At 33.2% G+C, this 17,500-nt stretch overlaps 1 protein-coding gene across 1 annotated transcript in view; it reads left to right on the plus strand.

The window, feature by feature from the left end:
- The window catches only part of LOC136825491 (peptidyl-prolyl cis-trans isomerase 1-like), a 383,360-nt gene that overhangs the window by 147,498 nt on the left and 218,362 nt on the right, over positions 1 to 17,500 (plus strand). The window contains exon 4 of the mRNA XM_067082038.1: positions 5,243 to 5,305. Coding sequence (XP_066938139.1) covers positions 5,257 to 5,305 — 49 coding nt within the window. The 5' untranslated portion in view covers positions 5,243 to 5,256. The remainder of the gene's footprint in view (positions 1 to 5,242; positions 5,306 to 17,500) is intronic.

Genomic DNA, 17,500 nt, shown 5'->3' on the forward strand with positions numbered 1-17,500 from the left:
CTAACAGGAAGAGTCGGACTTGGACGGAGAGAGCAGGCCTTAAAGGTGCACCTGAAAGCGGATAGCTTTTGTAGTAATATTAGTAATATATGGGTAGGTGGTTTGAGATAAGTTGAAGCATAATACAAATAAGGATAGGAATGATTTTGGGAAACTGATTTTACCAAATTGATAGTGATGGTAGGAGCCATAAAGTAATAACATCAATAATAATGAAATTTATAATGGTAATGATTGTGATAACTGGGGCAGTTGTGATTATTACTTTTTTCAACATTGGTGGCTTAATTTAGTTAAAGTTAACAAGTTTTCGTTGCTGTGTGCAAATATGTTTTTACGAATTTACACATTGTTCGGTGTTGTTATATATTTAAGACACCCATAATAAATCACAATAGCCATTGAATTAATAAGGAAAATATCTTTATGACCAGATATCGGTCTTAATCTCACAGTTTATCGAAGTAATATTTATGAGAATGTCTGTAATTTGAAAAATTGGCATGATCTTTTTCTGAAACATCTAGCATATTTTTTAATCAAACATCTTACTATTCACCTCCTGAGTGTGGAATTCTGTGGAATTTCCCAAGTCATCTGACATTTTGGAAGAGAAGGGTATCATAACGTCATTAGGAAAGGAAGCATTAAGCACAAGCCTTTCTTTCAGTGACTTAGCTGGATTTTTGGCAGCCACACCGTTCCCATCTCGGTTTCTCTAACAATTAAGGCTATCGCCAGCCAAATTGCAGCTAGATAGTTGATTATGTTGGTATAAGACATTTATTGATTTTCATAGAGGTTCTGTATAGTAAGCATGGAATATCTTCTCGACATGATAAGATTATTTCATGTGAATATTGAAGTCACTTTATATCTAAGGAATCACATCTCAGATACACGTATTGCTATCACCAGCCAGAATGCAGCTAGATAGTTGATTATGTTGGTCTAAAAAATTTATTGATTTTCATTGAGGCTCTGTTCTGTACAGAGAGCGTGGAATGTCATCTCGATAACCTGGCAGTGACATGATAAGATTATTTCATGTGACTCATTGAAGTCACTTTATACCTAGAGTCGCATTACAGATGCTTCTGTTACCTAATCATTGTCAGTACCTACGGTATAACAGCGTTGAATGATCTAAGCTCTCATTGCTTGGGTGTATGTCCGTAAATTTCATACATCCATCCATCCTACGGTTATAGGATACTTTCGTCTTACACCAATAAGATCCCACTAATTTAAGATAAAATGGATTAACTTTCATCTCTTTTTTTCTTTCGATTGGATTTTGAACCTCTCCAATTTTGGTATCCATCTTCATTTTATTTTATTTCCCTTCAGCTTTGCAACAGATAAAGTCACTGAGTTTCTCATTTCGCCTTCCATTGGGCCCCCCCCCCCAAAAAAAAAAAAATTAGATCCCACCCCGGGCGTGTATCAATTGCGATTTATTTTCCGTGCCCCAAAATGTAACGCCCCTAATTGCTCTATCATAATAAGCTTAATTTACTTTGGGATCCTGAAGTTAATGCAATCTTGCATGCAAGACCCACGTTAATGTGATTAGCAAGTTGCAAATAATCTTCTTCGGAAGTCTTTCGTGTAAAGCGTTTCTCTCAGAGAGAGAAATGTTACATTGCTAGAATGAACTCGCGATTTTATCACAAATTATTCAGTTTTGCATGTTTGTCTTATATCTTCCTGGCTTCAGTATGACCCATTGCCGACCACACTAGTCACGTAAGGTCTGTTGCAAGTGGCAGTACCATTTGACCTTCGGGGGGTGGATATTTTTTATTGACCAGTGACTAATTCACATTCCTATCTTCTTACGAAACAATTTACAAGGGAAACATTGTACAAAAGTTCTTTTTCGTAAATATGCTTTGTAAATTATAGATTGCAAAAAACAGATAAACATACCTTTAATCCTGCGACATATAACTATATATCACTTTTAAATAGCGAAAAATCTTATTTGTCTCTTTAGAATAACTACTTTCTCATTCTTATTGTTTCTTCCTGTTACATGCAGATTATAAAGAGGGAACATGTAAAAAGCTCAGTATTTTTTTTATATCCTTTTCATAACTGAGTTCTTATGTGTTAGGCTGTTTGTCCCCTAAAAATTGAGTAGCAGTGTCGGGTAAAAAGATGAGAGTGAATGTACTCTATTTAATCGGTGTGGTGACTCTCCATTTACTGCCCAAAATTTGGATCTCTATTTCTACTCCTTTCAGAATTAAGCCCCTTTCCTATTCGTTCCCCACCCCACCCTTTTTTTCCCCCTCTGTTTTACTCCCTTTAGAATTAAGCCCCTTTCCTATTCCTTCCCCCTTTTTTTCCATCCTTGCTTCCTCTGTTTCTACTCCCTTTAGAATTAAGCCCCTTTCTTGTTCCTTCCCTCCCTTTTCTTCCATGCTTGCTTCCTCTGTTTCTACTCCCTTTAGAATTAAGCCCCTTTCCTATTCCTTCCCCTTTTTTTCCATACTTGCTTCCTCTGTTTCTACTCCCTTTAGAATTAAGCCCCTTTCCTGTTCCTTCCTCCCCTTTTTTTCCATGCTTGCTTCGGACTCGGGCAACATAACGGCATTAGGATGATTATCCCGTCGAACTCTTAAAAAAAATGACTGAAGGTTTAATATTGAAAAAAAAAGATTAACATGTATCTTAATGTATGAATATAAATTCTAATTCTCAAAGTTCTACCATTAAGATATTATTTATGCTACAAGGAAATATACTGAAGACTGTTTGGAAATAATGTATTCAGTCGGATTAATTGAAGGCTTTTCTAAAAGTTAGTATTTGGTCAATCAGATTTTAAATATATATACTTGACTGATGCACATGCACAAGCAAGCAAACACGGGAAAATTCAAACTAATAACTATACACACACATGCATATATACTGTGTATATATAAAAATATATATATACATATATATATATGTCCATATATATAATATATATATATATATATATATATATATATATATATATATATATATATATATATATATATATATATATATATATATATATATATATATATGATGAGAGAGAGAGAGCGCGTGTGTACACGAATACATACAATTTTAATCTAGAGAATCGTAATATCGCCACACACTGCAGTAGCAACCACACAATAGCCGTTGTCAGAAGTCTGGCGGAATGTAGTTAATCCTTTAGCTCCTAATAAAGATATCTGAAACCGAATTAAAAAATGAATTACGATTAATTAAAAGCAGGCAAAGCTTGAAAGCAACATATCTTGAGTTACACAAATGAGTTCGTAATCTTGAAGCCAAACTCATTAATGGATAATGTGATTTAGGAATTGTTTTAACAAAGAGTAAGAAAAGTAGAGATTGGGAGAGAGTAAATAGATGTTTATTGCCAGCGGCCTTGATTAAGTATTAAGTTGCAATTTCTCTACAAAATATCAGGAAATCGACCCAGGGACATTCTTCATTGTAACAGTAAAACGAAATAGGAAAGTAACGAAAATAAGCATTTATCTCTCTCTCTCTCTCTCTCTCTCTCTCTCTCTCTCTCTCTCTCTCTCTCTCTGTCATGGTGCGCATGTTGGTGAGCATGTATGTATAATGTATAATGACATTTTGAATGTACAGCGAATCGCAAACGTTTTCACACATGCATCTGTGTGTTTATATATCTAGATAAATAATATGTATATACATGTATATATACATACCTATATATATATATATATATATATATATATATATATATATATATATATATATATATATACATATACATATGCATATATATATATATATATATATATATATTATATATATATATATATATATATATATATATATATATATATATATATATATATCGTTTAATGACGATACTTGAGCTGTACGGTTTGCATTCTTAAACTCACAGATATTGTAAATCCTGTCACATACTTGATTTACATTCACCAGAAAATTAAATATATTTACTTCATAATCTGAACAAAACAGAGTGCATTGCTGCCTTGCAGTGGACGGATCATATATACATTGTCAAGGTACATTACACGCATGTATGTGCTTGCAAGGACTTGCGGTCTGACAGCGCTGATCTGGGTCATTCGTCGTCTGAGGTCATATCTCTTTCATTTGGCAGGCTATGCCCTTGTGTCCCTCTCCAGGAACCCCATGCCTGGGTATTCGGTTGGCAAACGCTTATATGGGTAATTAGGTTCTTGCAATCTTTTGCACCTTCTTCCAACATTAAATTCAAGAAATAGTTTCCTTTTAGTGATCGCTCCTGGCAATGAAGAAACATTTCATTGTCGTGAAAACATGTACCTCTCTCCCTCTTACGTTTATATATAAAATAATTTACTAAACAATTTTAGATTCCGTTGTTTGTAATTGTTTTCTCTCACTCTCTGTCGTGCACAAGTGAAGTAAAATCGTTTGGAGTTTTGTTCTGTATATTTGTTTTCTCTACCGCTCACTCAAAACTATTTTTTTTTTAAAATTAAATTAATTGCTTAGGAATTTGTTGTTTCATTTCTCTCTCTCTCTCTCTCTCTCTCTCTCTCTCTCTCTCTCTCTCTCTCTCTCTCTCTCTCTCTCTCTCTCTCTCTCTCTCTTATTTGTTTATTACTTGGAAAATCTTGTGCACAAAGAAATTTGCACGTGTGCCATGTAACTAACTGCTATGATAGGGATCAATAATTTTACAGTTATTTTCGATACCCAAAAGTTTGACAGAATCCTGCCTTGTACTTGCATTAATTTTGGTAGTGTGTGCGTGTGTGAAAATAACAGAGAGAGAGAGAGAGAGAGAGAGAGAGAGAGAGAGAGAGAGAGAGAGAGAGAGACGAAAGGTGCTGATATTTTAAGGAGAACGGTAAGGTCTTTATAAATATCTGAATGCACTGAAGCCTAAAGGAGAGATTCATTTGCTTGCCCTAAAACATAGAATATTAAGATTGCCATGCATAGGTATTTTGCCACAATTAAGACTTGAATATTGTTCCAAAATATTGAGCTCAATATACTATGTAACAAAGTAAAAAAAACACAAATTTGCACACACACAGACATATATAAATGAATAAATTATATATATATATATATATATATATATATATATATATATATATATATATATAAATATGTATATATATATTTATTTATTTATTTTAAGTTTTGGCAGTAATTATTTTGTGGTTGATTATTTTCAATTTCTTTCCTTCAGATATCAGTAAGAACATGAAAGCTGTGAACAGATGTTTCGTCAATACCATTTATTACGTTTTCGGTGAGTATACGTTCAAAAGTTTCATTTATTTAATTGTTATTACAACACTTGTTTAATTGTTATTGTAACATTTGATTCCACGATTTGAACGTGTGATGACAGAAAGGAAAAAAGAGCGAATAATATATATTTTCTTTTCGAAACAAAGGAAAAATGATCATTTACTGAACTGTTCGGAGTAACGGAAAGAAAATGCGACAAATAGATCAGATATAAGGTGCGGGTAACGTTAAATACTCGTAAATTTAAGAAGAAATAATCACGGAATTTGCACAACTTTTCAAGGTAGACGTCCAATTTAAGAAAAAAACGGACACGTTAATGAGTATGATATAATATAATTGCTGCACTTAAAGATACACGCATGAACTATCTATTTATATATATATATATATATATATATATATATATATATATATATATATATATATATATATATATATAAATATATATGCATATATATAATATATATATGCATATATATACATAATATATATATATATATATATATGTATATATATGGAACCAGTCAAGAGAACTGAGAACATTCCAGTGATGGGGGGAGGGTGGGACGTCAGCGGATCAGGAGGATGATTGAGGTGGGACTTGGGGAAGAAGATGCAATGAATAGAAATAGTTGGAGAAAGTTGACTCGAGCGACCGACCCTGCTATATGGTGGGACTGATAAGGTCGAAAGAGGAAGATATATATAAATATTAAATATATATATATATATATATATATATATATATATATATATATATGTATATGTATATAGGTATATATATATATATATGTATATGTATATATATATATATATATATATATATATATATATTAAATATATATATATATATATATATATATATATATAAAATCGGCAGCCCGTCAACCTAATGGTCCGAAAAAACCAGAGAGGTTCAGTAGGAGAATAGGTACAAGCCCTGCACCCCACTGGCTGTCAGCTTAAGAAACAGGAGATCAGCGCCTGACCTATGAGCCTACAAAGGCCCAGGAGGACATTAACTTTTTTAACTTTATATAATATATATATATATATATATATATATATATATATATATATATATATATATATATACACACACACATACACGAATATATAAGCTGTGTGCGTGTGTAATTTTTTTCAGTATTAAGCCGTTTTCTCTAACGGGGGATGGCTCTGGAGAAAAAGCCTGAATTCATATGCTAAATCGTCGATGAACTCTATGTTCTGTTAAACATTCAGCAGCGCGTTGAACATTGAACCCCCCTCAACATACCGGGTCAATTACCCTTATCTTGCACGCATTTTGGTTCTCCTAGACAGAATGATTTTTTCACCCTACTTATCCAATCCTTTCTTGTTCCTCCGCTCTTCCTTCCCTCCTAGTACTTCTGAATTATACGTTCTTCCTACCAACGTCCAATCTTGCCGCATGACCGCACTATTGCAAAATACTCTGACCCATCCTTTCACTTAAGGTAAACATCATACCACTTCTACGTATCTCTAGCTTTTTCTCTTCATCATTTCTTCTTTTGCTGCATATACTACGCAGACAGTTCATCTATACAGTATCAACCTGTTTTTCTCTCATTCGCGTTCTGTATCCTCACTTCCATAACGGAAAGAATTGACTGATGTGGGAAAAATCTGAAAGAGAAATATATGTATAATATACACCGCACCCACGCATATATATATATATATATATATATATATATATATATATATATATATATATATATATATATATATGCGTGTGTGTGGGGTATATATATATATATATATATATATATATATATATATATATATATATATATATATATATATATATATATATGTTTGTATGTATATATATATATGTGTGTGTGTATAGATAGATAGATAGATAGATAGACAGATAGGGATATGTAGGTGTTGTGAAATGTATCTCTACCTTGACTTTTGTCCTGGATATTTCGTTAATATTATGGCCCCATTTCTGCGTGCACGATTATTCAATCTTACGGCCTTTTTTCGTTGCAGTATTTCCATATTTCTCCTTTCCAGAACGTCATAACATATATAAAGATTCGTATCTCTTCTGATACGAGAAAATCGAACAAAGGTCGCGCCAATTGCAATTTTCGATTTTACCATCCTTCGAAATCCTTTAGAAAAAATCAAATGGAATACATCCATTTTTCTTTTAAATGGCCGTTGCAAAATGCTAAGTGCATAGAGCCTGACTGAGCATTTCATTATATATTTCCCTCCACGAACGAAGCATGAATTACCAGCGTCAGGCGTTTCTTTTTGAATTTTTAAAATCCTGATTGATAAACTATTAGTGTTTTGCAAATAGCGTGGAATGTTTGTTTTCCATCTTGGACTCCATTAGTTTAACACACAGCGTGTAGCGTGTTTCGTCCAGACCTCCTCCTTAGCAAATATATGAAGAAACATCTCTCTCTCTCTCTCTCTCTCTCTCTCTCTCTCTCTCTCTCTCTCTCTCTCTCTCAACCATTCCTTTATTTTTCCATTCCCTTTCTTCTGCTTCTTCTTCATTCTATTCCCTTTTCGTTCTTTCTTCCATAATCTTTAATATCATGTTCCTGCTGATCATCATCATTTATTCTATTTCTCTTCTTATTCTCCTCCTACGCTTCCTCTTCTTCATTGTCACCATCATCATCATCAACCATTCCTTTAATTTTATTCTTTTTTTTTTTTACTTGTTCACTTTCTTATGCTCACCACTGCCTCCTTCTCCGGTTCCTCTCCCCTTTCTTTATACTCTTTTTATCTCTTCTTCGTATCATCCTTTTCATTCGCCCTTCTCATCCCACAACTCTCCATCCTCATCTGACTCCTCTCCTCTCATTCTTCTTCTTCTTCTTCTTCTTCATCTCCATGAGAATCCCCGGTGGACGACCGCATCGAAATGCTTCGGACATTAAATCAGTCGCTGTTTGGGCGTCTTAGCGGACACGCCCGCGTGTTATTCGCCCATATCAATGCGAGTGACAAAAGGACATGTTGCCACTGACCTCCGATGACCCGTAAAGGTCACGGAAATAGAAGGATTCTCTCCCTCTCCATTTCTCTCTTCGATGGTTACGTTGATAGACGGAGAAACGAAGAGATGAAAGATCCTGACCTACTGTTTTCCTAAATCTTTATTCCTCCGCGTTGTTTTTTTTTATCGCTAATGGCTTTTCCTTTTTTATTTGGAAGATAATTATGTGTTAGGAAAACCTCCATATGACTGCTGTATGTATTTTTTTATGCAAACAGCGAAGGGACTGATACCTCATGTAGCCCATGTTCGAATACAAGGAAAAAGATTGGGGCTTAGTCCAGAAGTAAATGAGTAACATATTCATTTAATAAATTGTTTTTTAATTCATTTAAATATTTTTTTATTTCGAACCTGTCTTGCTGTCAGACTCCTAATATTATTCCTAAAGTTTTATTTTCAAATCGGTAAAATCTTTTAGATATCAATTTACTGTCATACAATGGTAAATGTTCGAATAACAATAGGGAGCGTACTAGATGAATGTATAATATTTATTTCTAATTTCACCGTGTTTAATTTCTTAGTGTTATGCATCCTACCCATTTTTATATGCCATTTGTAATATTCCCCAAAATTTCAACTCAAGGGTTCTTGTATCGGTTATTATTTTTCCTAAATATATGGTAGACATACTTCTCCAGTGACTAATATCCTGTGTTTTGTTTCTCTAGAGCCTTCTTAATTAGTGAGAAAGGCTCTTTATATATATATATATACCTGTATATGTACAGTATATATATATATATATATATATATATATATATATATATATATATATATATATATATATAATATATATATAATATATATATATATTATAATTTTCTTCTTTTTCTGCACTTCTGTGTGGGGTAAGGTCAATGTTTCTTACAACCTTAAAGCTTTCCTCCACCTGGCTCGGTCTCGTATACACACACACACATGTATATATATATATAAAGTTTATGTACACATATGCACACACACATTATATATATATATATATATATATATATATATATATATATATATATATATATATATACATATACATATACATGTTTGTGTGTAAAACCACATCATGATAATGGCTCTCTCTGGATGCGTACACAAATATTTCTTAGCAAAACAAATCTAGTGCCTTTTTGTAGGCGCATGATGCTGCCACCTCTCTGTCACTCTCCCCCACCCTATCAACAACAACAACAACAAAGAATGGGCTCTCTCTGTTGGTTCCCCAACAAAGAATTAATAAAAAAAAAGAGTTTACCAGAAAGCTAATTACCAAACTCTTCATTAGGAGACGGACTCCACCCACGTGGTGTCTAGGCGTTTTATAACGATATGTTTGAAAAAATGAATAATATATCAGACCACCAAAAAACAAATTAATTATGAATAAGATATAAAGTTATTGCAAATTTTCAACCATAAAAGTTGAGGTACCAGCTAATTTTCTGAAGAATTTGTAGTAATAGCCAAATCCTGTGTATATTAGTTATAAGACGGGAGAAAATGAAGACAAGAAAAAACGATGTATTTAAACTCAATGTTTCGACCAAGGTTATCTGTGCTTTCTGTAACGAAGATTTATTTGCATTGACCACTGATGACATTGAGTGTTTAGCGAAAGAGCAGATAGTCTTGCTCTCCTCTTGTCTCTGCTGCTGTAGTGTTATTCTCCTTTGAGCCTGAATTCATACACCATGAGTATTATTCTAGTGTCTCTCAGCTTGCGCCACTGGTTCTCTTCTGCTGTATCATGAAACTGCGATTTGCATGACTCATAGGTTTACATGCCAGTTTTTTTTTTTTTTTACAGAATTATATAACTTCAGACGTAACCTCCCTGCCTCTTCAAGCTGGGGAGGCTGGTTCCATTCTATCCAGTTTCTCTATCAAAACTTCTCAACTTCATATCTTCTATATCACCAGGGCGACTGGTTTAGTTCTGTCTCTCTTCGGCAAGCAGTCATATGCTTGGTTCACAATCTGCACCATTTCACATTCTTCTTCGTCTTGTTTTTCTTCTTCTTTTCTTCTTCTTCTTCTTCTTCTTCTTCTTCTTCTTCTTCTTCTTCTTCTTCTTCTTCTATACGGCAAGGAGTCGTTAAAGCTTATTATAGAAGTTTGAACCTCACGCCAACCCTCCTCTTTTATCCAAACTTTGGATAAATTGGACGGCTGGCTCGAATCTATTCCTATTGTCAGTTTCACAAAGATTAGATTACCTTTCATAATTTTATCTCGACTCTCGAACGAAAGAATCGTTGCGCATGTACATGCGCAGTTTATACTGCTAATAGCTCTCACTAATAGCCCTTACTAATAGCTGTTTGCTAATAGCGGCCGCCTCTCCCTACACCGAAAATTGCGTACTCATCTAATCTTCACAAATAAAAGGAAAAAAACCTTGGTATTTTGACTGCTCCAGTCTTCGATTTCCAGAGCACATATACACGCACACACACCGACATAGATGCATACATTCATGCACGTACACACACACACATACACACCCACGCACACACACACGGTCTCATACGTACAAAGGTACACTGAGTTGCAAAAGACATTAACAGACACATTCATACTTGTCAAACGTACGAATACAGCCATATACAGTACATACGTAGATCAGTACATACAACCGCATGTACTTACACATACATTCGTAAATTACGTACAAAAACTTTACACACACAAATCACAAAGAGGCACACACCCACACATACATGCATGTACACATACCTACAATCACAAGCGGCTTACGACAGAGCATGCGCAGTGAAACTTTTGATAACGGCAACCCATCAAAAGGCGGCCAGTCATTAACGGAGGGCACTACGCCCACTGAAGAGGGTAATAACAAAAAATGCTTTTTTGTTGTATCTCTTATTTTTCTTTATTTTATTTTTCTTTATTTTCGGTACTGGAAGAACGAAGAGAAAAAATATGATCTAGAAAAACGGGTAACTTTTATGATGTCATATTTACCCATACATTCACTAGAATATGGATGGTTAAAGAAATCCTTTTTTATTTATTTTTGTTTATTCATTTTTAGTCGGTGGGAATACTTGCAGAAAAACTGGTATAGAACAAAATCCATTTTTTTTTATTCCATCAAGATTTCTTCTTTCTGATCCTGGTGTGAGTGATTACCGAAAAGATTTTAGAATTTGAAAATGCTCAAGTATGTAAAAATTATGCCCCAGCATGTACGATTTAGTCTGAATTAAACATAAGTCGAAACAGGGAAGAGAAAGAAAAATAATCGTATATGAATATCGTCTCCGAAAGTTTGCTGTTATGTAGTTTGGCCCTCTGTTAGTTTTATAATTGTTATTCATGTGTTTTTTTTTTTTTAATTATTGTTATTAATATTTTCTTCTGTCACAGTCATCTTATTCGACGGAGTGGTTTGTATAGTGTGGGGTTTCGGGTTGCATCCTGCCTCCTTAGGAGTCCATCACTTTTATCATTATGTTCGCTGTTTCTAGTAGCACACGTTTCTGCATGAGTCCTGGAGCTACTTCGGCATCTAGTTTTGCGAGATTCCTTCTCAGGGATCTTGGGATCGTGCCTAGTGTTCCTATGATTATGGGTACAATTTCCACTGGCAATACTCCATATCCTTCTTATTTCGATTTTCAGGTCTTGATACTTATCAATTTTCTCTCTTTCTTTCTCATCTAATCTGGTGTCCCATGGCATTGCGACATCAATGAGTGATACTTTCTTCTTGATTTTGTCAATGAACGTCACGTCTGGTCTGTTCGCACGTATCACCCTATCTGTTCTGATACCATTATTATTATTATTATTATTATTATTACTATTATTATTATTATTATTATTATTTAGGGTTGTCTCACTTTAAAGCTTTTAAAACAACGATATTATTGTAGGTTAAATGCAACTGAGCAGAGAGAGGACAAGTAAATTCATATTGATAAACATTTAAGAGGTACCGAATCTAATTTCAAAATGCAATTTCCAATGCACGAAACACTAATTAGAATTAACTGAATCCCCAAAGCAAATTTCACCAGTCCGTTGCTTCTTTCCGAAGTGACAAGTATTTCTCGGTCTCTGTATCCTCTTATTTTGTGTGCAATATTTGTGGATATTTTTGTGGTTTGTTTTTAAATTAATCGGTATGGTGGAACTGGGAAAAGAGCTCTACTTTATAAAAAGGTTCACACTACTTCGTGGAACAGACTTAGGCATTTATGTTTTAAATACGAATTATATGTATACATATATATTATATATATACATATCTGTGTGTGTATTTGTATATATATTGTATATATCTATATCTATATATCAATATATGTACATGCATATACACACATATCAAATACACACACACAGACATATATATATATATATATATATATATATATATATATATATATATATATATTTCTATTATTATGTATGTGTGCGTGTGTTTGTGTCTGTGCCTGCGTGCGTCGTATATGCTTATAGAGCTAAAAAGAGATTAATTGCATACCTTTCGAAATGAAGAAACCGTTGGTAGTGCATTCATGACCACACGCCCTTTTACGTTCATATATAATTATTCGAAAATATGTTCATAATCACAAAAATAAGAAATGAGAACGTAAATTTCTCCAAAACCATAAATCCTGTAATGAATATAAAATTGTATTGGCCACGGATATGAACATTATAAATCATTAGCGTGCAATTAACCATTGACTAATGAATGAAGATTGGAGTTAACAATGATTTTACAATCGATAGATGATTGATGAGGAACGCTCGACCATTATACGCCTATCATTCGGGTAATAATTCATTTTTAGTGGCTTCGAGGGTTATAGGTGCGAATTAAAATTCCCTCACAACCCCCCCCCCTTCGTTTCTCTCTTCATGTCATAAATAACCGCTGATTGCAAATTTAATCTTTTCCCTTGCTTGTTCATGCACACAGAAAAATAAAAATACACATATATATAAATTCATAAATAAATATTTATTTATATATATATATATATATATATATATATATATATATATATATATATATATATATATATATATATATATATATATATATATATATATATATATATATATACTGTATATATATGCATATACATGATACGTACATACATACATATATATATATATATATATATATATATATATATATATATATATATATATATACAGTATATATATATTTATACATTACAAGCATGTGTATGTGTGAAATTACTGTTGACAATTTTTTGTAAGAAACATGTAAACATATGCAACCATCCTCCTCCTCCTCCTCTCTCTCTCTCTCTCTCTCTCTCTCTCTCTCTCTCTCTCTCTCTCTCTCTCTCTCTCTCTCTCTCTCCACCCAGACTTTTCAGCTGAATAATTTAAGAGCCAGGTTTTTAGGGAGAAAATCCAAACGTGATATTTGTGGCAAAGGCTTTGATAGCCGCGGCATTAATCGACAGGACCTGACACAGCCTCCTTGAGGTGAAGCGTCATGATGTGCGTGACAAACTTAGAGGGGAAGATTACTATCATTATCCTTGTGAGATACTTCAGAAATTGAGGGGTTTTATAGAAACTTGTGTATAGCTAATATATAGATGTAACAAACAACGCATATATATATATATATATATATATATATATATATATATATATATATATATATATATATATATATATATATATATATATATATATAAAGTATATATATATATATATATTATTTTTATTTATTTATACGAGGACAGTTTTGTAAGAAAAAACAATCACGTATGAAAATTTTTGTCATAAGTGGTTGTTTTTTCACACGTTACACGTCCTCATTCTTCAGAATAAACTGAAGATAGATTTAGTGTATTATCTGAAAGCGTAAAATTTTTTACAAGTGGATTTATTCTGTATTGGCTACCCATTATTTCATAGCTAAGTGTCATAAGAACACTATTATGTATATATGTATATATATATATATATATATATATATGTGTGTGTGTGTGTGTGTGTGTGTGTGTGTGTGTATACAGTATATATGTGTGTGTGTGTGTGTGTATTCACGCGCGCGCTCGTGTGTAATGTATAAAATACATGCTTATTCATAAATACTTGTACGTACATACATGCAGACATGTCTGAAAATAAACACATAACTAGTGTGTATTTATTGCTTCCTGTATTTCGTTATTATTATTGATATGCTAACATTCATATGGAACATTCCTAAAAGAACTAAAGCTTTTCAAACGATTTTCACAGAATGGCATTTCCATATTTTAGAGAAAAAGAAAGTCAGGGACAAGATAAGAAAAGTACAATACAGGTAAAATACTCGTATATTAATGAATTTACTACGTGCTCAGTTGATTTTAGTGCTCTGTTTCGAAGGAAATGACTTCAAAGTAGCAGCGTCATAACTTTAAGCAAGTTTTGTTGTTACGTTTCGTATCTAGGTGTTTCATTCTTTGGAAGCTTGTTTAGCAAAGAGGCTCATTTCGGTCGTTTTGTATGCAAGGTGGCGGGTGTTGAATGATCTCGATATAGTAAAACAATATTTTCCCTTAAATTTTCTTTTTTTCTTTGTGTATCATCGATAGTTTATTGGTAGTGAACCCCACGTGAACTTGATTTTTTTCAGGTTGGGGGCAGCCTGTACCCCAAAACGCCTCTGTATGTGCTAAGGTTAGTTTGAAGTGAGGTTCGGGTCGATGCACGAAGTCCTAGGGTAGGAACATGTCTCGACTTTCTTTTATATTATCGCCTCTATTGCCAGTAGGTAGACTAGGTTCAGATCATATGACAGAGGCCTCTTGTAACGGTAGATATTGACTGATTATTATAGGTAAGACAGCTTGAGATTGCCTTTTAACTGTGTTTTAGCCTGCGGATTATGGAAGGAGAAAGAATGACTAGTTTTTCCTTTTTGAGCTGACCAAAAGTATCCGCAGTCGATGTCACTAAGGTTTCCATCTTGATTCTGATTGGTAGATGTGTTTTTAGTCATAGAGAATAAATATATCACTTTATATTTATGTTCAAATACTGTATTGTCATGATGAATACTGAAAAAAAGTGTCATCATAGGAATACATTCTTGTACAATTTTTGTGAAGTCGAGACAATAACATCAACGATTAGACACTCCATAAATGAAGAAGCAACTTATAAGATATAGATGCTCAGACTTCAAAGCGGCGATCCTGTATTCCGCCAATCTCGACCAACTTCAGTGATACTTGCTTCGAAAATTCGCTGTAAGCTTCAAAATTCAGACTTTGGTGAATGATCGCCAATTTTATTATTTTTATTTAGCACAAAGTAGGTAGTTTCTCACGTGAAATTATGCCTGTTAGCATTGAGAAGTGTTGTCTTTCACGTGGAACAAGCCAGATACTCAATTCTAATGCAAGGGAAGATATCTCATGTGAACAAAAGAAAAGTAGTTGCAGGAAATGCAAGTGTCGTAAAAAAAGCTTGATGAAAATACCAGGTATGGAGGAACAATTGTATAAATATATATTATAAAAGCAATTTAGTTATATATATTTATATATATTATATATATATGTATATATATTTATATACATATGTATATATTATAATATATATATATATATATATATGTGTGTGTGTGTGTGTGTGTATTTATATATGTATATATATATATATATACATATATGTATATATTACGAACAAAGCTGCAACCTTAACAGTTAAATTAGAAGGTTACAGCACCAAGGCCTAGCGAGGAAAACAGGCTGGTACGGAAAACGAAACACTGAAGGAAAGAACAATACAGTATATGTAAGTGATATGATAAGGGATAAACCAATGAGGTAAATGCCGGCATAAAAAAATCATTACAATATAAAAGGAATAAATATGAAGTGATACGGATGTGAGCTGCCTGCCCAACAGGAAAACATTGGTACAGGTTTGAATTTCTGAAGTTAGTGATTCAACTACATGACTTATCGTTCTAAAATTGTGTAAAATTTTATACAGCATGCACGGTGAGTTAATTGACCGATGGTGCCAAATCATAATGAAACTCAAGTTTTTGTCCGGTAATTTAAGATGAGAATTAGTTGCTAAACAACATACAAGAGAACAACATTAAAAGGATACAGGACACAAGAATACTTTAGAGTATTTCTTCATGATAGAAGGGTCTCCAAAAATCTTGAAAGAAAAAGAGATAGAGCAGATGTGTTTATCAAAAGGGAATTTACAATCAAGAATGGCGCCTAGAATTTCAAATGAGTTGTATGCAGTAAAAGAAAGTCAAAGATAAGGTCTGAGATGCTTAGATCCAATATGTCCTTGACCGAGTAACACAATCGTCCTTTGAGTTTTGTTAGGGTTTCTTTACACTCTGTAGTTTACACCGTACCCTACTTTTAGGTTAAACTCTGTAAAGAGATGCAGCAACCATAGGTCTATGCTCACGAGATGGAAGTAATGCAAAGAGATTAGTATACTTGGCATAAACCATATGACTTCTTTCCAAAGCCAGATCACGTGTCATGCACATGTACTATAGAAACCAGTACGTTAAGAACGCGCTTTTCCTAAGGAACAGCAAAACGTGTATTAGCGTACGCCTTCCCCGCCCACCCCGAGAGAAGGTGACAAAAAAGGTTTATAGCTGTCCAGCTCCAGCATTTTTTGGATGATGTTGCTGGTCCCGTGCTTTCTTCATCCAGCCACAATCCCACCATAGCTCTCGAAATAATTCACTACTGAAATTGACGCAATGAGTACCGACATGATCTTGAACTGAGTCAGGAATCTTTCCTAACTATTGTATATATATATATATATATATATATATATATATATATATATATATATATATATATATATATATATATATATATATATATATATATATATATATATATATATATATGTGTGTGTGTGTGTGTGTGTATGTATGTATGCATGTATATATGTACACACTGCACACACATACACACACATATATGTATGTATATATATATATATATCACAAATTGATTAAACTATGATTCATGTCATTACGTATTCTATTGCTCTAGGTGTTTTAATTTATGACAGGCATACGAGTGTAGTTATACATATACAAATATATACGTATATGTGCGT

This window comes from Macrobrachium rosenbergii, chromosome 37 (genome assembly GCF_040412425.1).
Source record: "Macrobrachium rosenbergii isolate ZJJX-2024 chromosome 37, ASM4041242v1, whole genome shotgun sequence".
Taxonomy (NCBI): Eukaryota; Metazoa; Arthropoda; class Malacostraca; order Decapoda; family Palaemonidae; genus Macrobrachium; species Macrobrachium rosenbergii.